At 57.6% G+C, this 22,749-nt stretch overlaps 5 protein-coding genes across 7 annotated transcripts in view; 1 reads left to right on the top strand and 4 right to left on the bottom strand.

The window, feature by feature from the left end:
- The window catches only part of KMT2A (lysine methyltransferase 2A), a 40,016-nt gene extending 39,290 nt beyond the window's left edge, over positions 1 to 726 (bottom strand). For both annotated transcript variants that reach the window (XM_058857271.1, XM_058857272.1), the window contains exon 1: positions 306 to 726. In XM_058857271.1, coding sequence (XP_058713254.1) covers positions 306 to 644 — 339 coding nt within the window. In that variant the 5' untranslated portion in view covers positions 645 to 726. The remainder of the gene's footprint in view (positions 1 to 305) is intronic.
- Positions 727 to 3,357: 2,631 nt separating this feature from the next.
- On the bottom strand, positions 3,358 to 4,609 carry ATP5MG (ATP synthase membrane subunit g). Its single transcript, XM_058856943.1, has 3 exons — positions 4,448 to 4,609; positions 4,090 to 4,250; positions 3,358 to 3,540 (listed from the first exon to the last, which is right to left on the bottom strand). Exons 1-3 carry the CDS (start codon positions 4,509 to 4,511, stop codon positions 3,442 to 3,444), a joined length of 324 nt encoding a protein of 107 aa, XP_058712926.1. The 5' UTR covers positions 4,512 to 4,609; the 3' UTR covers positions 3,358 to 3,441.
- Positions 4,610 to 4,728: 119 nt separating this feature from the next.
- On the bottom strand, positions 4,729 to 15,367 carry UBE4A (ubiquitination factor E4A). Of its 2 annotated transcripts, XM_058856942.1 has the most exons (20): positions 15,251 to 15,367; positions 14,944 to 15,108; positions 14,660 to 14,836; positions 14,363 to 14,475; positions 13,636 to 13,788; positions 13,366 to 13,525; positions 12,999 to 13,201; positions 12,592 to 12,783; positions 11,435 to 11,768; positions 11,013 to 11,139; positions 9,762 to 10,069; positions 9,052 to 9,184; positions 7,865 to 8,052; positions 7,678 to 7,778; positions 7,439 to 7,552; positions 6,580 to 6,754; positions 6,259 to 6,439; positions 5,916 to 6,063; positions 5,536 to 5,693; positions 4,729 to 5,398 (listed from the first exon to the last, which is right to left on the bottom strand). In XM_058856942.1, exons 2-20 carry the CDS (start codon positions 15,065 to 15,067, stop codon positions 5,257 to 5,259), a joined length of 3,231 nt encoding a protein of 1,076 aa, XP_058712925.1. In that variant the 5' UTR covers positions 15,068 to 15,108; positions 15,251 to 15,367; the 3' UTR covers positions 4,729 to 5,256. The 2 variants fall into 2 exon arrangements, with proteins under 2 accessions (XP_058712925.1, XP_058712924.1); XM_058856941.1 differs by lacking the exon at positions 15,251 to 15,367 and having other exon boundaries at positions 14,944 to 15,242.
- A 1,453-nt stretch (positions 15,368 to 16,820) lies between these two features.
- Positions 16,821 to 20,566, bottom strand: LOC131588208 (uncharacterized). The gene is made up of 6 exons (XM_058856853.1): positions 20,465 to 20,566; positions 20,078 to 20,208; positions 19,584 to 19,767; positions 18,688 to 18,909; positions 17,391 to 18,576; positions 16,821 to 17,164 (listed from the first exon to the last, which is right to left on the bottom strand). The coding sequence occupies exons 1-6, from the start codon at positions 20,564 to 20,566 to the stop codon at positions 16,821 to 16,823; spliced, it is 2,169 nt and encodes a 722-aa protein (XP_058712836.1).
- Positions 20,567 to 20,770: 204 nt separating this feature from the next.
- Positions 20,771 to 22,139, top strand: CLDN25 (claudin 25). Its single transcript, XM_058856994.1, has one exon. The coding sequence runs from the start codon at positions 21,106 to 21,108 to the stop codon at positions 21,778 to 21,780; it is 675 nt and encodes a 224-aa protein (XP_058712977.1). The 5' UTR covers positions 20,771 to 21,105; the 3' UTR covers positions 21,781 to 22,139.
- The last annotated feature ends 610 nt before the right edge of the window (positions 22,140 to 22,749 follow it).

Below are 22,749 nucleotides of genomic sequence, written 5' to 3'. Positions count from 1 at the left end.
CGGTAGGGAGGACGCACCGGCGGCAAGTCGCGTGCGCGGGGAGGGACCGCGAGGGCGGCCGGACCAGGACCGGCACCGGGTCCCGCCCGCCGACTCCCGCCACCCCCCCACAGCCCCCCCCCGCCGGGCGCGCCCTTTGTGCGGGGCGCGGGAGGTGTGTCCGGCGACGGGCGGACTGTGCGGTCAGGGGTGGGTGGGTGCGCCCGGGTGTGTTCGGGCCGCCGCCGCCGGCGAGTCGGGGATGCTGCGCCCGGGACCCCCCCGCCTGCTGCGCCCCCCCGCCCCCGCCCCGCCGCGCCTCTCACCTCTCCGCTGCCCGCCTCGGTGCCGCAGGCCGCGCGGAACCGCCGCAGGTTGATGCCGATGGTGGCCGAGACCTGGAGCGCCGCGTCGAAGCCGGGACCGGCCGCGGCCGCGGGGCCGCCGGGGCCCGGCGCTGCCCCGCCTCCGCCGCTTCCCGCCGCCCCGCCAGAGCACGGGCCGCCGCGCTCGCCCTCGCCCGCCGTCGCCGGCGCCGCCGCAGGTTCGGCGGGCCGCAGGCTGTGCACGGCCGGCACCCGTAGGCGGGACCCCCCCGGGCCCCGGCGGCCCCAGCCGCCGCTGCCGGGCCGGGCGGGGAAGCGCCACCGACCGCTGTGCGCCATCTTTACTGAGAGGCGACGAGCCAGAGAGCGGGGCCGGGCCGCACCCCGCGCCCTGCATAGCGCTTCGCCGGCCCGCGGAGGCGCTGCATAACAACGGGTGCCATGCAGGTTGTGGGGTTCCGCCATCCCGCCGCCCCGGCACATGAATAAGCCATGCTCGATCAGTGCTAGCCCGGCATAACGCTGGGCGATATGCAGGGTCCCAGGCCCGAGCCCCAGTGCAGCCCCCCGTCCTGGATAGCGCAGCCTCGGGCCGCCGCGGCCCCTCATAGCTCGCAGTACCATGCAGGCGCGGGGCTCGTCGCGAGCCGGCCCCGGAACCTGCCTGGCGTATAACGGGGCTGCAAGCAACCCGCATAACCCCGACGGCGATGCCGAGCGGGAGCACGAGCCGCCGGCGCCCAGGACCGCGCATACGGCATAGGCAGTGCTGCCGACCCCCTGCATAGCGCCGGGCCGTATGCGGGGCGCGGGGCGCGGCCCCGGGCCCGGCATGGTAGAGCCCGCAGTCCCCCCGAGGAGCTCTCGCCGCCGAGACCCTCCGGTGCGCGGCCCGGGACGAGCCGCTCCCCGAGGGGGGACCGCGACCCCGAGCTGCGGTACCGAGGGCGGGCGGCTTTGCCCTACCCTCCCGGCCCCGGCCGTGTCCTGCCTGCGGCCCCGCGCCCCGCCGGTGCCGCGTCCCGCTGGGTGCTACCCCCGGGAGGAAGGTGACGGCGACAGCACCGAGCTGGCAACCTCGCCGTGTACAGCACAGCGAGAACAGGGTTAACATCCAACAAGTGCCCAGCGTATTCTCTGAGAACAGCGCTGCAAACACACTGATAAGATGTAAATCCCTCTGCTTGCGGACATAAAATACCCATTTTTCTCCCAAGTTGACCAGCAGGGAAGGGAAGGAGGGAGGGGCGGGGGTGAGGCTGTTTATCCCCGAGAGAGGCAGGCAGACACTGTTCCGGCTTTAGAGAGGACCAACAAGCTGCTGGAGCCTTTTGGGGTCACAGGTACTGCTTCTGCCTGGGGTTCTGTGGGAGCAGGGCTGTGGGGGACTTCTCCTGAGGACTTCCAAGGAGAACTAAAATTAGTTTCTTCCTCTCTAGGGACAGGAGGATTTTTGAGCTCTCCCATGTTTTACTAGTGAAGCTTAGTCCCATCCTTCCACCAAAGCTTTTGCCAGGTGTGAGCTGTGAATGCCCACCAGAACTTGCTTTGAGAGGGGCACGTGCAGACAAGAACAAGTCAGAGAGGAGAGGCAGGTCTTGGAGCCAGATCAGACAGCCTTGCTCTCAATCAGGTTCTCTTGGGTTCAGAACCCTCCTTCCAGTCAAGCTCACACATTACATCCCATATGTAATCTCCCTCTCCTTGAGGAACACATGCTGCAGAATCTCACAACAGGCCTGGCCCATTCCCTCACTGGTCTCTCTACCTGCTGGGTGAAGGGTTTGTGATGACAGGAGCAAAAAGCTATTTTATAAAGGCTATTATTCACCACTGCTCAGCCAGACCATTTGGCTGCAGCCCTGGTCGGGTTTGCTGGGGCTGAGCAATCACTAAACCCTCCCCAGCACCGGGAGGAGGGCTATGCGAGGCAGTCATGGTGTCCTGGCCAGGCTGGTGGGAGAAGCAAGCACAGGACACAGGCTGGGCATGGGGCTGGTAGCACAGATTCAGTGGCTGCTCCTGTTGCAGACTCCCTGGCAGAAGCTGGGGAGTTTATTGAATCTCAGTTTTCCCATCTGTGGCATGGAAGTGACCTGTGACCAGTTGTGACCCAGAGCTGCTGGGGCAGGAACCCTTCTTTTTAACAAGAAAAAAGGAAAGGTTTCCATCCATACCATGAACAACCTACTGGTTACCATGTCTGGAGTGTGTGAGCTCACCTGCACTCCCTGTTAGAAGCACACAAGGCCTCTTGCTGGGATGATGTGCTGAGAACGTCAGTTCTTCTGCAGGGAAAAGAGCAAATTATGTGCCACTGGCACAGTCACCCCAGAGACGTCGCGGTCATTGAGGGGTAGGGGCCTGTAGAGTCACTGGCGTGCACAACACCCAGAAGAGCAAAGGAGCAGCCAAGATAACAGCATCAACAAGGAGCAATGCTGACTAAAACCATCTTCTAAGACAGTAAAAGCAGGCTGCTAGCTTCAGAGAACTCCTACAAATTATTTTCTGAACATGTCAGAGCACAGGTCACTCATCAGGTTTTGTAGAAAATCCTGCAAGAGCTGGCTGACAATGAGCAAGGTGGCAAGACCCTAGACAGCTCAACCTTTGGCCGGTTGACACATGCAGCAAAGCTCTGCTTACTTACACAGGCTTCCACTGCAGCAGTCAGACACCAAACCAGAAGAGCTGCCTGTAACCATGCTACATTCTTTTTGGAATAAGCCATGGAGATTGCTTTTGATAATGTAAAAAGTACTGGAATTTGGTTTTGGTTCCCACTAGCTGATGGGAATTGCATTCAGGAACAAATGGAATGTTTCCCCTTTGCAGCCTCTGATTCTGGGGCTCTCAAACCTCCCCTGGAGCCACAGCTGGGGCACAGTGAGTGTCCCAGAGCAGAGAGAATTTGGGTAACCAAAAGTGGTGTCACTAAAGCAGCTCTGGCACCCTTGGGACTGGCCCTTAGATCCCCCATGATCCCTGCCAGCATTGCCCCTAGGACAGGCTGGCACCTGTCAGAGTGGCAGACAAGGATGACAACAGCTCGATATGGGCTCCTAGTTTTATTGTCACAGACCCCATTACAGACCCAGCACCGTGGCACCGCTGGCATTGCTGAAGTGAGTGTTCACACATTGTAGCCGATGATGCCGCCCTTGCCGATGATCTCCCCAATGTAAAACCACATCAGCACCTCCGTGGCCACCAGGCCATTCCTCACTGCGTCCTGAAAGGAAAAAGCCACTGGTTAGACCCCCATTCCCACATCCATGCCGGCCACCAATTCCCAAGGCAAAAAAAACCCCAGAAGTGCAGCAGAGTGTTTGGGTGCTCGGCCACCTCTCAACACGCCCCATCACAGAGATGTTCTACAACATTAACTACACTGACAGCTGTTGTTCGTGGCTTTTGACAGCCCTTTCAAGGATAATTTCTTAGCCCACACACGGGAAACACACTAATTTCAAGGCCAACCGATGACACAGCCGATCCAGAGGGCTGGGCTCATTCAGCCACCTACGGATAGTCACTTCCCTGTGACAGAAAACGATCGGGTCAGAGGGGAACAATCACTGCCTGCTCCAGGCAGGGAATAATTAAAGCAAAGCCGTTGAAATAAAACATTTTGAACTCCGGGGGCCCTGAATTTCCTGCACTTCATACGGCGTTGACTACAGTTCCCACTGCTTCCCAGTTCCCAAGGGCAGGAGCAGAGCAGGTCCTAGCTGGCCAGGAGCTGTCCCTGGGCACCGTCGCATCCCGTCCCGACCGGTACCTTGACGGTGAGCTGTGCCAGACGGCCGCTCTGGAAGGCCCTGACCAGGCCCTTCATGCTGTCGATGGCCCGGGGAATCTCGGCGGGGGTCGGCGGGGCCAGCTCCACCTTGGCGTAGTACCAGAACGTGGCCAAGCGCGGCTTCGAGTACGTCACGGCGGCTGCGGGGAGGGGGACCGGAGCGGACGGTGATTTCCCAACGGCGGGAGCTCGCGAGGCCTCCCCGGGCCCAGCCCCGCTGTCCTCAGCCCTGTTCCCCGTCCCCTCCGCTCCCGCCGGCCTATTCTCGCTCCCCGCAGCTCAGCCCATCCCATTCCGACCCCGCTCCCTCCAGCCCGTCCCCGTTCCCTGCCCTCACCCCCGATCAGCTCCGGCCCGCGCTGCACGAGCCGCTGCACGAGCCCCTGTGCGGCCTTGGCCATCGCTGCGCGCGCTCAATGTCACCGCCGGTCACCGCAGCCGGCGTTCGCCGCGGGCAGCCCGCAGCGAGGACCCCGGGCCGCATGCGCGGGGCGGGGCGGGGCGGGGCCGGGTCCCCGGGTTCGAGACCCGCGCGGTGCCGAGACCGCGCCTGTCTGGACCAAGCCCAAAGAGGCTCCTCTACAGCTCCCGGCACTGCCAGACCTCCATCACCAGCTGTAAGATGATCTCTGCGTTTAATTTCCAACGCCCACCGTTCTCAACACTCATTGGGGAAGTAAACCCTGCTACACCCCTGGCACATACAAGTTGGCAAAACGTCCCCCTCCTGTTGATCCCCCCTCCATTCCACTCTGGGAATGGATGGAGGCATTGCTTTCACCAAGTGAAAGATGGTTACAGTTTAAACACGGAACAGAAGGAGGCTTTTGGTGTTGCTGGAAAAGAACGTGGCCAACACAAAGAGCAGGTAAATAGAGGGCCAGGGAACCACATCATGAGAAGGCTGTGTTCTTCTCCCAAGGCTGAGGCTCAAAGCTGTAGTGCAGTGGGAAGTCTTAGTATTAAAGAGAGAGTCTTGAAAGGAAAAGAGAGAACAAGGGCTGTCAGGGAAGGTCTGAGGAGAGACTCCAAAGGTGGTGACAATGCAGTAAATGTGGCCATCATTAGGGTGGCAGCTCCAGCCACTACCCCTGCATGGCTGTGATCTTGCCCCGGACTGGAGGTTTCAAGATGAGATCTTGTTTTTCAGTTCAGCGTGTCCTCCAGCTCCTCCTCCTTCTGCTTTTTCCTCTCTGCAAGCCATTGCTGGATCTTCTCTTTTAGTTCTGTGTTTGGTCTGATCTGGTCCATAGTGAGGGGACTCCGATTGAAAGGATCTGTCTGATCACTGAAAAATAAAACATCGAGGAGATTACTTGGACACTCCCGGTGCTAGAGATAAAAAAAAAAAGAGGCCAGGAAGAGTCATTGGGTATGTGAAATAGATCCCCAAAAGTATCTAAGTATGAGGGCTGTGCTGCACACCTGAGGAGGTGTCGGGCTATTGTCGATCGGTCCACGGTGACACGGGAGGAGGGCAGGATCACGGGGTCTGACATCAGAGTGCTCATGATTGGATCCAGGAATTCGTCACAGGCATCTGCATATGTCTCCTCTTCCTGCTGCTGCCGGTCTGCAAGAGACTAGGGAGCACAGGTGGCTTTGAGGATTCAGACTCTGCTATTTTAAAACCAGGGAGCATTCACAGGTCTGTGCAGGCAGGGCACCTTCCAAGCTGCCCCCACCTGGACAAAGCTCCACTCCCAGAAATCCAGCTGCACAGCAAAGATGCAGCAATACACAGAGGGAAAAGGACAAAGGGAATCAGCTCTTTTTTTGTATGTTAAATTCCCTGCAGTGCTCACCTTGATCCTCTCAGCCAGGTTACTAAAAGACACTATCATATTTCCAGGCTTGTTAATCTTCTTCAGAACCCGCACGGTCTGGGCAAAGAGCGTCGGTGAATAGGAGCGGCCATCCTTGGGGACTGTGGCACAGAAGTTTTCTTCATCCCTGCACCACAGGTTACGTGAGAGAAAGGTATAAGAATCCCCATTTGCCAAGGCTGCAAACAGTCCCCACAGCAGCCACATTCCCATAGCAAAGAAGTCAAGGCTAAAGAAAAGCTTGAGTGTGACTAAGCATTTTCCCCCCAGTATCACCAGGATGGCTCCTGCCACCAACAGGCTCACTCCCCTCATCACCTACCCAAGGTTTAGGTAGATGGTGCAGATGTCAGACACAAGCTGCTGTGGCTTGAAATCGAACTCACTGAAATCCTTCACCTTCAAAGCTCCCATTTTAGGCCCAACCAGGTGTTGCAGGAAGTAGTTGAGCATGGAGATGATGCGCTCGGCAAGGAAAGGATGCACAAACAGGGACTTGATTTCTGGAAAGGAAAACAACAGTTTGCAGATTCACAGCAATTCTATCCTGATCTGGCCACACTGAAACCAATTTCCTGCCTGTTTATTCCCTGGCAGGGCTCTTCTCTAGGTCCTGGCAGGCAAGAGGGGCCATTTTCCCTACCTGAAGTCAGGAAAGCCAGAGTGCCAATGGTTTCATTGGACATGATGTTGTGGAAACGCGCCAGCTGACCAAACATCTGCAGGCTGGACTCCTTCTCGCGGCGAGCCTCCGGGGACAGGCTGTCCCACTCACCTCGGTCCTTCTCAATCTGCTGAACTTTGATCTTGCTGAGGTACTGCAAGACAGAAAACATGGAGTGTGTGGGTGGCTGTCGACAGCAAGGAGGCCCAGAAATGCTCAAAACCAGTCAGGCAACATCCATATCATCCATCTTATCTGCTGGCCTTCCAGCAATCACTTCTCTGGCAGGTAATAGCTCCCCAGAAAAAGCCCCTTCTAGCAGCAACACCAGCTCTGAAAGGAGTGGAGATATTCAACACAGACCAGGGACATGAGGGCACCTGGAATTCCCTTGTAATCCCAAAGGAGAACTGCCTGGAGAAAAAAGGCCTTTATTAGGATAAAACACTTGAAGAAAGGCCAAGGGGATTTGAGAATCAAAGCCCACAGTGATTGTTTAAAGCCTGAGTGTGTCCAGATTAACAATAGGCAGATTTCCCAGCGCGCCTTCTTTTGGATCTGAAAAAGCCCTTTTGCTCCTCTTGGTTCTGAGCTGCCTCCCAAACTGAAAGGAAGGAAGGGTTACCCACAGACAGGGCCCCAGACCCTTCCTCCTGCCTTCACCCCTTCTCCTAGGGCATTGGCCACACCATCTTGGGATTGCTTCCTGCACAGTACCTACTGCAGAGACTCACCAGGCAGGGGCCAGGTAAGCTGGCCCTGTTCTGAAGGTTTGTATTGCATCAAGGAAATGAGAACTTGTTTATATGATGCTGATGGAACACGAGTTCAACCCTACCTGTATGGCTTCATCCAACAGGAAAATGGCATCGTTCATAAGCAGGTTAAGGAAGCGCAAGAAGAGAGGGGGATTCATTGCCTCCAGGTTCTCTGAGGCATAATCAGCCAGAGCCTAAAAGGAAAGGGAGAACAGCGAATTCTGCAGCACAGCCCCAGTGGCAGGACATGGAGCCACGTGCCCCTCCGTGTGAGCTGCACACTCACATGGCACACTCGGACATGCACCTCTCGCCTCACCTTGATGCTGTCCCTGTAGGAATCCGTGTCCCACATGTACCGCAGGATGGGATACATGGGACGGCGGTAGTTGAACTTCTGTTCAAACTGGTGTGGGTCACCTGGGCACAAGCCAAAGAACCTTTCAAATGGACAGTCCCCCACAAGTGCTACACAGGGAACACAGCACTTCCCATTCTGCGCTTACCCGTGAACTCAATATCCACAAAGACTTTGATGAGTGCTTCGGCCAGGTGGGCAGCATGTTGGTAAGAGCAAAACACTCGCTTGCGATGAAACACACTCGAGACGAGTGGGTTCTGAGCCTGATCCAAGTGAGGCATCACAGCTTCCAACACTTCAGCCAGCTTGGCTCGCAGGTGAGGATTTTTCATCCTGCAACAGAAAACAAAGCAAATCCAGGATGGCACAGCCATGGTGCAGAATGGAGCCATTCAGGAATCACTCCAGGAGCTGTGCTCATCCATGCTTGAGTGCCTGATTGCTGCAGACCTGTCTGTAAAGCCAGCCCTGGATCGGCACTCACTTGCACAGACTCCATGCCACAGAGGAATCTCAGGTAGAGGCCAGAGGGTGTGGGAATAACCAAGATGCTGCTCTCACCCCTCCCACAGCAGTTCTCCCACTCACAGCCCAATGCCTGCTTCTCAGCTGGAGCTCCCAAGCAAACCCCACCAGCCATCCTACCTGTTTTCCTACTGCTCATAGACCTGCTTCCTTTTTACCCTGCAAATCCAGGTGCTTTGCCTGCTGCATCTGCTGTCCATCACCAAGCACTGAGGTCAGAGTATACCTCTCAGTATACCTCTCCTGCACCTGTAGGGCAGAAGCCAAACCACCTGCCCCACGTGATGCTGTAGGGGACTTCCAGGAAGAACTACAGCCTCCATCTCCCAAGGACAGCAGGAACAATGAGAGCTGCCTACCACAGGAAATGTCCATCTGCTGCTGCCAGGAGCTCACTGCATTTACACACAAGTGTAAATGAATGAACAGCAGAAATGCAGAAAGCAGGGTGATATCTTATCAGGAAGATTAATAAAACTACTCAATTCTGTTCAGTGGACGTCATAGAGATGCTCCCAACAGATCAATCAATCAAAGGGATCAGGAGCTCCCTTTAACAAGTACAAAATGGCTGTAAGCTGATGAAGTTTCTGCATCATACAACCAATATTTAAGTGCCAAATCCCATTTGAACCTTGCATGAAGCCTGTGGCATCCAGGCAGGCCTTTATTCCCTTTGTGCCTCCTGCAGGCAGAATTCAGCTGTTCCAAAAAGATCAACCTGCTTGCAGCTGCACAAACCAAGCCTCAAGACAGCTCTGCAATTTCTTGGTCACTGCGGGTGTTCTGCAACAGGGCTGCACCTACCTCTCCACATCACCCATGAAAACAGTAACGAAGTGAAGGATGTGCTCCAGGGAATCAGCAGAAGTCTCCAAGATGTCATCAGCAAAACGCCGCAGGAAAATGAAGAAGTCGCCCAAATTATCGGCAAAGAACTCTGCAAACAGAGATTGTAGCTGAGCTTCTCCCCAAGCAGCTCACCTTGCCCTTTTCCAGCCTCCCATGCACTCTCCCCTCATCACCCTGATGCTGATTAAGTATTGGTAATTAACAAGCTGCATTAGAAGCTGCCGTGGAGAAGGATGCCCAGCCTGATGGCTTGAGTAACACCTGGGATTCACTTCCCCTCTGACCCCAGAAATCAGGTCACTTATGGGGTGAATCCAGCATCTGTCTGCTGATGACACTCTTACACAACCCCCAAGGGAAGAATCCTGAAGCAGGTCCCAGAAGAAAGAGTTTACACATAGAGAAAATACTAAATCAATGTAGAACTTGCCACTTCCCAATGAGTAAGACTTCTTAAAGGTCAGCAGTTTCACTACCCTAAGTATGGCCCCTCAAACAGCCCCAAATTCTCTGAGAGTGATCCTTTTCGGAGAGAATATTATGCACAATGTCAGTGGTAGCACCGTGTCCTGCCCTGGACAGGGAAGCACTTGCTCAGGCAGCTCTTCCAGTGCCCATCTATGGCAGGTGTTGGCACAGACCCCCAGCAGGACCCGTGGCTTCACCTGGCACGTAGGCCAGTGCGCTGTGCTCCACCTCCGGCAGCGGGAAGGTCAGCTCCAGTGGCTCTGTCCCACAGTTCCCCACAGCCAGCTGCACCAGCAGCACTGCCATGGACACCTGCAGGTTCAGGCAGTTCTGCAGCATTTGCGGTTCCGTCATCGCCGTCTTGGTGGAGAGATAGATGGTCATCAGGCGCTCAAACTGCTCCCTGAGGCTGTCAGCAGCGGGGCTGGAGCTCTGCTGAGCTTCTCGCCATGCCACTTGCAGGCGGTGAAGGCTTTGGTTTATCTTTACCATCTGGTCGTGCAACCTGCCCGGGAAAGGAGGCAAGGAGGAGCTGAGACAGACAACAGACAGACATCCTGCCTCACCAATGCAGAAGCTGGTGGGAGACTGTTCTGTGCTGGGAGGTTCAGATAACTTCCTGCGGGTACCCTGTCCCTGGCTCTGGCAGTGGGACACCTTGGGGAAAGCCCGGGCAGGACCTGGCAGGGTACGAGACCCTGTGAGGGACCATGGCACCTGCAGAGTGGCCTGGGGACATGGCAGGACCCTCTGCAGCACCGAGCTCCCTTGGGTCACTGAGGCCAGCGATGCAACGCGGCCTAGACGCCTGCAAAGTGACACTTCGGTTTCCCAGCAACAAGCCACTTGCATAGTGACTTTTTTGTCAAAGTCTATATTTAGAGAATAAACCAGAAGGGGACTCTGCTTGGATCAGCCATGACCTCACAGTATCTAGGCAACGATTTGCAGAGGGAAGGCGTGCAAAACAGAGCGTTTTGGTGTCCAGAGAATCCTCTCCTAGAAGCTGACAGCTACCTCACATTGCTGTTTGACATACAGCCCAGCTATCAGGGTGTTTAGGTCACTCCCAGTGGGCAGCTGCTCTGCCACCTGGATGCTCTCTAGTAGTGAAGAGAGGTGCCAGCGCTCCTCTCCTGCCCCAGTGAGAGGGGGAATGGAACCTACAGATACCCAGCACTTGGCTATTGGTGCCTGTAAATAACATGGAACCTGTAAGACTCCTTTATTAGGATAAAACACTTGCAGAAAGGCCAAGGGGATTTGAGACCCAAAACCCACAAAGATTGTTTAAAGCCTGAGTGTATCCTAATTAGTAAAAATGTGAGCAAAATTTCTTCCTGCAGTCAGACAGGCTGAAGTTCAAGCAGCAGCTCAGCTAGCTACCCTGTGTTCAGAGTATTTTAGCTGCACATGGGTGGAAAACAGCCCCAACTGAAAGCAAGTACCTGTGAAACCCCAAGTGCAGGGTGTACTGCGTGAGCACCAGGTTTTCCGTCACGAGGTTGTAACTGTTTGCAAACTGCGGCTCTTGCTCACTCAGAGCAGGGATCAAACATGTTTCTTTTTCCAAACCTGTAAGGAAAAGCATCTCTGCATCAGGTCCTACCCAGCAGTGCTGGTAAGGAGAGGGCTTGAGAGGGTCCCTCCTAAGGACACAAAAGGGCTCCTGGTGATGCTGGCAGTGTTCTATTTGTATTCAGCTCTCTTCTTGCACCTCTCTAGTCACACTTCTAATTCTCCCCTAATGCTAATGGCACCCAAGAGGGCACTACTGGGTGAAGTGGGGACCTGAGGAGGTCCCCTTTCCCATTCCCTTATGTTTAGGTGTCCAATTCCTGTATATTTAGTCCACAATGTTTAGGTGTACCTTTCATGTGTACATTCTTGCTCCTCCTCTCCTCTTCGTTCAACTCCTTCAGAGCACAGTAGGTAGGGTTGAAGGTTAGCAGCTTTGGAGATCTGGGTTTGCAGAAGGGCTGGCACAGCTTCAGGAGGGCAGCCCCCAAGTTGAGGAAGAAGGCATCTGAGGCGTACATCTGGAAGAAAATCTCCGGCATCTGGTTAGCCCAAATTTTGGTGCGGCCTGCATTCGCATGGAGGCAGTTTCCCAGCCAGGAGAGAATCCTGTGCTTTGTCTCTGGTGACAGCTGCAACAGGTTCCTCAGCATCTGGTAGATCTTCTCATGGAACTGGGCCATGAACTGTTAGAGGAAACAACACAGATGAATGAATCCTTGGGGGTTTTTCTTTTGCCTCTCTGATATTACAGCTATCAGACCCTTTCTGGCTCCAGACCATGTCCTGCTCCTCAGGACACCCCATAAATCACATATCACACACAGGTGTTACAAGCAGGTCAAATCCTGGGACTAGCAGCAAACAACAGTTAGGGATGTCCTCAAATGCACAGCGGAGACAATTTATTCTCATATGGAGTAAATCCAAAATTCTTAGCCTGTTTTTGACAGCCTGAAAGAACTCCTAAGTGGGAAAGCCCCTCTCAGGGATGACCTCTACACCCCAGTTCACTCCTGTATTTACATCCTGCATCCTCATGCTTCACTCCTGACCTACTGGAACATTCCTAGTGGTATTCCTCTGTGGAAGAAATTTACTTGCATAATGAGAGAGAATGTTGCCTGTCACTTTCTCAAATGGGGAATCAATTAGTGTTTTAATTACAGGTACTGAAAACTACTCCCCAGTGATTACTACACCAGGTAGATAATCTCCAGGTATCACCTCAAGTTATGTCTGTTCCACAAGGACCACACACCCTTTTTCCAAAAGCTGAAGAAACTTTGATAAGACACAAAGACTTGGGTTAAAACCACCCAAGGCAGCTGGGAAAACTGTTTCCATGCTCCAGCTGGAGAATTCAAAGCAGTTTTGGGATGTGCCTAGTTGCAAGGCAGGCTATTCCTGAAGCAGTGATGGAACTCGAGCCCCATATCATGTCTTGAACCCTCAGGCAATGAGAGGCCACTAACACCACAGGAAACAGAACTGCCCTGCTTCTCCCACCTGATGGATGTTGGATTCCTGCACTTTAATCTCCTGTGGGCTGGATCGGGATGGATTCAGAAAGTAGCCATGGTTCTCCACCACGCCAGGGGTCTTCAACAAGCAGGAGATATTTAAAACAGCACCAAGCAAAGTCTTCTGGTACATCTGTCCATTGCTGGGATCCTTGGGCTGGATGTAGCCTGCAAAAACCTGGGAAACACATCAGGACATGCTGACAGTTGTCCAAGATCCCAGTAAAAAACCACAACAAACTGATGGGTTTGTGACAGGCTATGACAAAGGAGGGGAGGGGTATGAGTACACACATCAGATGTTGTTACACCACACTCCTGGTTTGGCCTCTGCAGGTCAGGTCTTGTAAATGTTCCCCTGCAAAAAGCTCCTGCCTAAGCCAAGGTACCCACCTTTGCTATGTCCTTCTGCTTTGTGAAGTAGAGGAGCACATCAAGGTACGTGTACAGCAGGATCTGGCAGAGGTCCAGGTCCTTGATTCTCCCCAACAGAATGTCAAACACGGGAACCATGACCTCCCCAAATGTCCGCACCTCCTCCTCCATCGTTAAGGCTTCTATGACCTCCTCAAGGAACTTGGTCATGTCTTCAAACTCTGGCAAGAGATACAAGGCTGTTACTCAGTGCTCCAACAGCAAAACTGACCCAAACACACCCCGCTCTTTTGGCAGCGAGGGGAGCCAAAGCTTCACCCAACTCCATGATGCTCCAGGGCAGCTTTGCAGCGCTGAGGCAGCGGCACAACCCGGCCGCACTTACGTGCCCCTCTTAGTGTCTCCAGCATCAGGTCCAGCAGCTGCTCGTACACGTTCTGGTTGACGTAGATCTCCGGGGTGAGCAGGACAGTACGCGTGTTGGACACCGTCAGGTTGCGGCAGCGCACTGCGAAGGGCAGGAGATTCTCCGGGACCTTGGTTATCTGAGCAAGGAGAACAAGGCAGCGCTGGGGCCCCGGTCATTGCAACTTTAACTCGGTCACTCCAGAGCTGGGTGACAGAGCTGCCTTCCTCCTCGGCAGCCTGTGCCCACCTCTTCCCGTGCCCTGCGGAAGCAGGCATAGAGGTAGCGCAGGATCTGCCTCTCCCCGGCGTCGCGGTCGGCCGAGAGGTTCTGGGTGCTGGCAGAGGTCATGTGGATCAGATGGCTCCCGGGCTCCGGCAGCAGCAGGCGGGTGAACAGGGCCTGGGCAGCAGCAGAGATGGGCTACAGTGACACAGCCCCAGCACACAGCTGATCCTCCAGAGGAGGAAGCTCCTCACCACACAGGCCAATTGATTCCTGCTAGGAAGAGCTCTCGCTTTCCCTCATCAAGTAATGGAGTGCTGGAGTGAGAACCCTCAGCTACTTCTGGCCTAAGCAAATCCTCCAGTCCCCAGTGGAATAACAGTACCCCCAAGAGAAACCATTTCCACTGAAATCCTCAGCAGAAACGACCGATACAGCTGCAAATTTAGATGAGTGTGTGCGTGGACACTGTTGACTGAGTTCTCTGGTGTTTCTTCCCTTTCCCTCCCACACAGACATGCAGGACAGCAAACTCCTCCAGCCTCCAGCAGGAAGGGCTGGATTCCCCAAATTTTACACTTTTCTCAGCATCATATCCCAAAAATCTCATGGATGTTTCCAGCAAAACAATGAGTGGCAGCTTCATGCCATGTTTTGGAAAAGGATTTGGGATACATCATATGAACATTCTGAGAAAACAAACTCAATCTGTGGCCAAAGTCTGCAGATGGCCCCAGGCAGGCATCCCTACCTGCTCCACATTGTCCATGTCTAGCCAGTCCTGGTCATCCAGGTCTGCGGCCATTTCCTCCAGGAAGACACAGCGTGCCGGGATCCCATTCCCACTCTTCATGCTGGGGTCACCTGGGAAGGGCAGAGGGACCTGTTCCACCTCCATGGACGGGGAACCTGCAGGCAGGACCTGCCCCTAACACAGCCCCAGCTGCTGCACCTGGCACCGTCCCCTCCCGTGTCAGAGAAACCCGGCACGCAGAGCTGCCCCAGCCTGTACCGCACCCCCCACAAAACCAGGGATTTCCGGGCTCACTGTTGTCCAAGGTGATGAGGAAAATCCTCTGGATCATGTGGTTGATGTTGAGCTGCTCGCAGAGCTCTCGCTGCGAGCGGAATGAACGGCTGATCTCTGCCACCGAGTAGTCGCAGTCATCCAGGCTCTCGGAGACACTGTTGTCGGAGTCATCCTGGCTGATGGACGTCTCCTCGCCTGCAGGACAGCGCCCTCAGCGTCGCGGGGGCGAGCCCTGCCCAAGTGGACCCCTCGCCCCCTCCCCAGGGCCGACCCCTGCCCCAGGGCCGGCCTCCACCTCCCACCTGTCAGCTGCCGCAGCTGCTGCTGCTTCTGGATGGCGGCGAAGTGCTTGGCGGCAGCGACGGAGCCGAAGAGGGCGGCGAAGGGGTTGCTGGAGATGCTGTTGTTGTTCTCCTGGTCGGTCATCTCCCCTCAGGGCCGCGCCATACGGGTGAGCCAGGGCAAGGCTGCGGGAAGGGCCGCCGTCAGGGCCCGAGCCCGTTCCCCCGGGCGCGGCGGACTTGTCCCGCTCGGTGCGGGGCCTCCGGTCCCAACCCGCTCCCGTTCCGCTCCCGTTCCGCTCCCGTTCCGCTCCCGCTCCGCTCCCACCTCGGCCGCCACCGGAGCGCTCTGCGCGTCACCGCGTCGCACAACAATTGACGTCACTGCGACGCGCCGGAAGTGGAGCAAAAGAGGCGGAACTCAGGGAGCGCGGCGGGGAGCGGTGGCAGCGCCGTCTGGCGACCGGGAGGGGGAACGACACCTGCGGGGACCGGGACCGGGACAGGGATGGGACAGGGACACGGGACAGGGACACGGGACAGGGACACGGGACACGGGACAGGGACAGGGATGGGACAGGGACACGGGACAGGGACACGGGACAGGGACACGGGACACGGGACAGGGACAGGGATGGGACAGGGACACGGGACAGGGACACGGGACAGGGACAGGGACACGGGACAGGGACAGGGATGGGACAGGGACAGGGACACGGGACAGGGACAGGGATGGGACAGGGACAGGGGCAGGGATGGGACAGGGACAGGGACGGGACAGGGACACGGGACAGGGACACGGGACAGGGACAGGGATGGGACAGGGATGGGACAGGGACAGGGATGGGACAGGGATGGGACAGGGACAGGGACGGGGACAGGGACAGGGACGGGGACAGGGATGGGACAGGGGTAGGGACAGGGGCAGGGGCAGGGGCAGGGACAGGGACATGAATCCAGCCCGGCTGGGTGGGACCCAAGTGTGTCCCGTGCTGTGAAACGCGACCGTCTGTGCAATAACCAAGTTTGTGTTTGTTACTCACCACAGTGCCCCGCATTTGAATATTAATGATATGTAAATAAAGTGCTTAATAGGCAAATCACGATTTTATATCAAATCAATGCGCATCTTGACCCTTATTAACTTCACACCTACAAACACTTGTTTGCAGCTTTTTTTTTTCTTTTTTTACTACTACACCGTGTAGTGTCCAACCGTGTCCAACCTCTCGCAGCACCCTGCTGGAGGAGTCCTTGGGCACCATGTCAGGCAGGGAGGGGGGACAGTCTGGGCTGTTGGGGGCACATGGGGCTATGTCAGGGTCTGTGAGGTGGTGCAGGACCAAGCCCAAGGCACTGGGGGGCTCTGGGCTCTGCCTCTTCTTTGAGCAGACCCCCCCAAAGGTTCCTCCAGAACAAACATGGCTGATGCTTGGCTGGTTTTGTCATGAACAGCCTTTACTTGCCCACTAGTTACGCCTTGTATTCCTTGTTACAAAAGAACAGCTTAACAAAAATAATGCCCTTTGGCTGCAGCCGGGGGAACACGTGGGGCGAGGGCACGAGGGCTCAGCCCCACAAAGGCTCAGCCCCACAAAGGCTCAGCCCCACGAGGGTTCAGCCCCACGAGGGCTCAGCCCCACAAAAGGCTCAGCCCCACAAAGGCTCAGCCCCACGAGGGCTCAGCCCCACGAGGGCTCAGCCCCACAAGGGCTCAGCCCCACAAAGGGCTCAGCCCCACGAGGGCTCAGCCCCACAAAGGCTCAGCCCCACAAAGGCTCAGCCCCACGAGGGCTCAGCCCCACAAAGGGCTATGGCACTGTTGGCGTGGGGCACCCACGGGCACCAGCCGGGCCAGGGCACGGCCACATGGCGCATGCCATGGTCCCCGGAGCAGCTCAGGCAGGGAATTCTCGCTCTGGTGGCTCATCCCGGATGCCCTCAGCCACGCTGCCAGGGACACTCATCCCCACCAGCGCGTCCTCGCTGGGTCCCGGCAGCGCGCAGGGCTGCAGGAGGTGGTCCCAGTAGAGGCTGAGTGTGGAGTGTTCCTGCTGCTCCAGCTCCTTCAGCTCGTGCAGCTCCTTGGCGCTGGCTGCTGGTGTCTGCACCTCAAAGGTCATCTCAAAGCGGCTGTAGTCCACCTGGAAGGCGCCTTTCTCCAGGGACATGCAGGGCTCGAAGCGGTATCCCCAGAGGATCTCGTCCTCCGTGTAGGAGGTGCGGGCTTGGCACGTCATTCCTGCAGCAAGACAACGGCTGAGCTGTGCTGGTTCCACAAGGAACCCCCTGCTGCCTAACAAGGGGCTTCCAGCCCCGCATCACCCATGAGCCACCGGAGACAGTTTTGACCCCGAGCATCTCTTGTCACTCCACATCATGCCACTCCTGGGCCCAGCTTTGCCCAGCATCTCCAAGACCCCAGGGGAGCCACCCCCCTCCACCCTGACCCCCCCCAGACCACTTGCCTGTGGCTTCCACGATGCCCTCGAGGATGATGATGATTTCAAACTGCTCCCGGCGCAGTGACTCGGCTGACATGTCCCAGAAAGGGCTGTGATGGTTGATGACGTGGCAGATGATCTGGGGCTCCACCAGGAATAGACGGTCCTCCCCTGTGTCATAGCCCAGGTTCAGTTCTGACTGCTCCAGGGGGATGAACTCCCCCTCGGCCGTCTGACGGGATTTGATCAGCTTTGCCCGGATCTTGGCATCCACCATGTGGCTTTCCCGCAGGTCCCCCACACGAAACATCAGGCAGAGCTTCTCGTCCCGGCGGGAGATGACGCAGTTCTTGCTGAAGATGAGGGTCTGGGCACGCTTCTTGGGCCGGGAGATCTTCACGAACATGCAGCCAACCATCATGGCATCGATCATGGAACCGACGATGGACTGTGCTATCAAGAGGATGACGCCCTCGGCACAGTTGGCTGTCACCATCCGAGTGCCATAGCCAATGGTCCGCTGGCTTTCCACTGAGAGGAGCAAGGCAGAGACGAAGCCATCCACGTTCTCGATGCACGCCTCCCACTCGGGATCACCCTGGTGCCCAATGTCACCCCGCACCCAGGCGTCCAAGAAGTAGATGAAGCCAAAGACCACCCAGGTGATGATGTAGCACATCATGAAGACAAAGAGGAACCACCGGTACTTGAGGTCTACAATGGTGGTGAAGATATCTGAGAGGAACCTCTTCTTGTCCTGGATGTTGCCCAGATTCACCTGGCACTTGCCCACTTTTGTCACATAGCGCTGCCGCTGCCGCTTGCCGGCCTGGACCGTGGGGCTGTCCTCCTCCAGGAGCTTGCAGCGCCGGCTCTGCAGCCCCTCTGGGGTGGGAATGGTGGAGCTGCGGGCGGAGGTCTTGCTGCGTGACGAGTTGGGGATGTTGGCCACGCTCAGCGCGTGCAGTGGGTACAAGCGGGCGCCTGGCTCTTGCGGGGCAGGCGGTGGGCACCAGGACGGCCGGCCACGGTGGTGCTGGGTGGTCAGGCTCCCGCGGCTCGGCGGCAGGGATGGCTCACCGGGGACAAAGCCACTGTGCCGGGGCGCAGATGGGTAGTTTGGCATCGGAGTGCCTCTCTTGGCACTGGTGGCGGCGGCCTGCTTCCCGCCGTCCTCCACCAGAGCCCCGGGGGCGGCCGGGAGGTCGGGCTGCGGGGGGAGAAAGGAGCCCGTCGGTGAGAGATCGCCTCCGACAACAACCGCGAGCAGCCGGGGGCACCGTGCGCCGAGGATGCCCCAGAGCCCGGGCGCAGGCCATACCTTCTGGGGGAAGGTGCCGTAGCGGCTGGTGTCGGTGGGCGGCCGGGGCAGGTAGGCCAGCATGTGCTTGGCCGTGGGGGTCTGTGCCGGGGGGATGGAGTTGCTGCGGCCGCGGGGCTCCTCGGGGGGCAGCCAGCCGCCGGCGCCGCCGCTGCTGCGGGCGCAGGGCAGCACCATGGCGGCGCCGGGGCGGGCGCTCAGCCCCGTGCTGGGCGCTCGGTCCTGCCGTGGGGGAGACAAAGCGGGGAGTTATTTCGGACTCGGAAAGCAGCTCGGGGCTCCGGCCGCTCTCCGCAGCCCCAGGGGCCGGGGTCTGGAGGGGGGCCCCCCTTGCCCAGCAAAGCATGTCCCAGCTCCCGAGCTGTGCCGGGGTGCTTGCGGACCGGCTCCAGATGGCTAAGCCCATTAGGGGCCATAATTGCATTGCAGGGCCGGGGAAGGAGGCATTCGTCTCCGGTGGGAAGCAGCCCCGGCGGCCGGCAAGCTCCGGGGGAGCGCCTAAGGCACCGTTCCACAGTTGCTCCGGGCCGTGGCGGCAGCTGCCGGCTCTCTAAGACGCTCCGAGCAGAAATGGATGGCCCCTAGGTGCGGAGGAAGGACAGCCTGTGAAAGAGATGCAGACCCCAGAGCCGGGATCCTCGGGACAGGCTGAATCCAGCCGGTGCCCGTGGGGAGGCGTGATGGGAGCTCATGGTCCTAGAAACGCAACCCGGAGCGCAGCGACCTGCGGGGATAGGGGTAGGGATGGGGTGGGAGTATTGGCGCTCTGCCTCCGCCGAGCATTCTCTGCCACTGCAGAGCAGCGGGACCAGCGGTCCTCAGTGCGACCATGGAGGATGTCACTATCCGGACCAGCCTCCCGGCTCCCCAGACCCCTGGGCGCAGGAGACACCCACCTCATGTCCAGGCAGAGCGGCTGCCGGCCCGGCCGACGTCGTTCTGGGCTTGTGGCTCCCGCTGCGCCCCGGCCACTGCCGGGCATCTTCCCACCGGTTCTGGATGGGAATCCTCTGCCGGGCTGTGCCACCGTGGCCGGTGGGAGGGAAAGAAGGACTGGGAGCTCGGCGTCGGCCGCCAATCCTGCTCCAGCGGCAGAAGGTCACCCGTTAATCTGTCTCAATGACAGGCACAATTACCTTGAGACGATTTAATCGGAAGGAGCAGGTGCCCCAATGCCTGGGGGAAGGAGCAGGAGGGGTTTCCCAGTGGATTTCCCTGCTCATGCCCTTGAGATGATGCTCTCTGTCTGCTCTTAGGAACGGGATGGTCAGCAAGGGCTGGAAAACATCCCCTTTCTCCTGCCTGGTCTGTGCTTCCACGTTGAACGCGGTCCGTGCTCCCTCGCTCCCTCCTTGCGGGAGCCCCCTGCAAAGATCCTCCTGACACTCACCAGAGCTGGACCCCGGGGCCAGCAGGACTCAGTAATTTCCAGTCTGGCTCCCGATACAGATAAGAAAGACGGCGGATGAAGGAGAGATTAGTCGTTAATCTCCCAGGGAAGATGAATCTGCAAGCTGGACCCTGCGGAGGGAACACACGCGGGGGAGGATGGGAGCCGAGTGCCAGCACAAACTTAGGATTTTCCTGACGCTTATTTTCATCATTTTCATAGAATCCCAGGATAGTTTGGGTTGGAAAGGGCCTTAAAGATCAGTCCAGCTCCAACCCCCTGCCACAGGAGCACCTTCCACCAGACCAAGCTGATGTACATGGGTTTTCCCCAGCTTTATGTTGGCATCAGTGTGTCTCCTATCAGGACAACAGTTTTCTCGCACACAGCTTCCTCACAGAAGCACCACGAGTCGCGTCTGCTGGTGAAGTGCTGGGTGTAGGACAGGGTGATCAGTGCCCATCTGCTTCCTCTCTCGGACATCCCCATTCTCAACGCAGCTCTCAAAGGCTCTTTTGCATATTTAATTAATGACCGAATTAGGATCAAGGACCCCATCCGAGGCACCGACTCCTGAGAACAGCCTGATGCCGGCTCTCTGCTGCCCGCATCTTGTGCTGGGGTGCCAGCCGTGTCCCACCGAGGCTGGAGCTGCTGCTGCCGCCGTCAATTTCTTTTCCCTGCCAAGGCTCTCGCTGCGGGGTGACCGAGGCTCGGAGGGTTCGCGTGCTTTGGTTTAACCCTCCCGGGCACGGTGAGGCACCGGCGGGACACAGCCCGGAGTTACCGCCGGGATGCGCCCGGCTTTTCCTGCTGAGCCGGGCTCTCCTTTTAGCGTGGAAAAACCAACAACAGCTGAAAAACGACCGTGGCCACACCCCGGCGTTGGAGGAGCAGGCTTGAATTCGCCGCCCCGGGCGGCAGACGCGGCCGGCGGCCGGGCGGACGCTGCTCCACAAGCGCTGATGCCCGCGGCCGCCGCTCGGGGCGGCTGATCCGGGCCCGGAGCTCAGCGGGGCGGCGGCGGCATGGCCGGGGGCTGGTGGGCTAAGGCGCAGGGCGGGGGGATGCTGCTGACTCTCCTCGGATGGATCAGCTCCTGCGTCACCACCTTCGTGCCACTCTGGAAGAACCTCAATCTGGACCTGAACGAGCTGGAGGTCTGGAACATGGGGCTCTGGCAGGTCTGCATCACTCAGGAGGAGGGGGTGGTTGAATGCCAAGCCCACGGCTCCTTCCTGGCGCTGCCCCCCGAGCTGCGCATCTCTCGCCTCCTGATGTGCCTCTCCAACGGGCTGGGGCTGCTGGGCTGTCTCCTCGCTGCCCTGGGGCTGGAGGGCTGGAGAACCTGTGAGGACAAACCTGGGCGAAAGCGGCGGCTCCTGCTTGGCGGGGGAGTGACGCTTGGCATAGCAGGGATCACCACCCTGGTGCCAGTCTCCTGGGTCGCCTACAACACCGTCCTCGACTTCTGGGACGAGACTGTCCCCGACATCGTCCCCAGGTGGGAATTTGGGGAGGCCACCTTCCTGGGGTGGTTTGCCGGAGCCTTCCTCGCCGCTGGCGGGCTGCTCCTCGCCTGCAGCGCCCGCTCCACGAGGACCAGAGCGCCGCTGGCCTCCGCCTGCAGCCGGGTCCCCGCCGAGCCAGGTCTGGCTGGGAGCCAGCACCTGCACCCCAAAAATGCAGACTTGGTCATCTAGAGCCTCAGGGTGCTGTGCCCTTTGCACCTGGTGGCTCTTCCCCTGGCAGGGAGGGCTCCTGCTTGTTTCACAGGATGATTTGCTAATTGCTACGCAGCTCTGCAGGTTTCTCTCCTTCCTCTGCGTGTCTGCTTCACTTTTCTCTGTTAAGGAGCAGCAGATTTCCCCGCAGCACTCACCAAACAAGCGTGGGAAGGCAACAAGCAGCGGGCAGCACCTTGTCCTGATGGTGACACTGTGTTGGCATCCCTGGCGAGTGCCCTGTAGCCAAGTCTCTCGTGCCTAATGCTGCGCCCCAGTGCAGCAGCTCTTTCCTTGCACGTCTGTGTCGCTCTGATGTATTTGCAATAAATTATCATGTCCATCGGCAGTGTGTCTGTGCTCTGAACATGCAGCTGTATCTTGCAGAAGGGGGATGCAGGGTGGGAGTTGCAAGGGGCAGCACTGCTGCTGCAGCTATGGTTTGGTCTCTCCAGAAAAGATTGGAGGAAAAGAGAAGGGAAATGGAAAACAAGGGGGAAGGGAGAAAATGTGAGACAAGGCAGCACCAAGTTCTGCTCTTGCTGCAAAGGTGGGATGGCAGTGACCGCGTGCCCCGCAGGACCTTCATCTTCTCATGGCTAAGATGATAAAGCTGATAAGTGCCACAGACCTTTGTGTCAAAAGTTCCTCGACTGCATCATTTACCTGTGCACAAGAGGCAAGAAAAGGTTTTTGCAGGTCTCAACTGTTCCTTCCACATTTTCCTGATTCAGCTGTAAAAATAAAGGCTGATTACACACCTCTGTGAGCAAGAGCATGGACCATCAGGCTGGATTAGCACCCGGAGTCCTGACAGGGGCCTGCCCGCTGCCACGGCACTGGTTGAAAACGGAGTTCACCGCTGGTTTAATCCCTGCAGGCTCAAAGCTGTGGGCGCGTGACCCATCTCAAGGAAGGCCCGGCCGACAGCGGCATTCCTGGGGGAAG

The sequence above is a fragment of the Poecile atricapillus genome, chromosome 25 (genome assembly GCF_030490865.1).
Source record: "Poecile atricapillus isolate bPoeAtr1 chromosome 25, bPoeAtr1.hap1, whole genome shotgun sequence".
Classification (NCBI taxonomy): domain Eukaryota; kingdom Metazoa; phylum Chordata; class Aves; order Passeriformes; family Paridae; genus Poecile; species Poecile atricapillus.
Note: the sequence above shows the minus strand (reverse complement) of the source record. Positions and strands in the feature narration are given on the sequence as shown.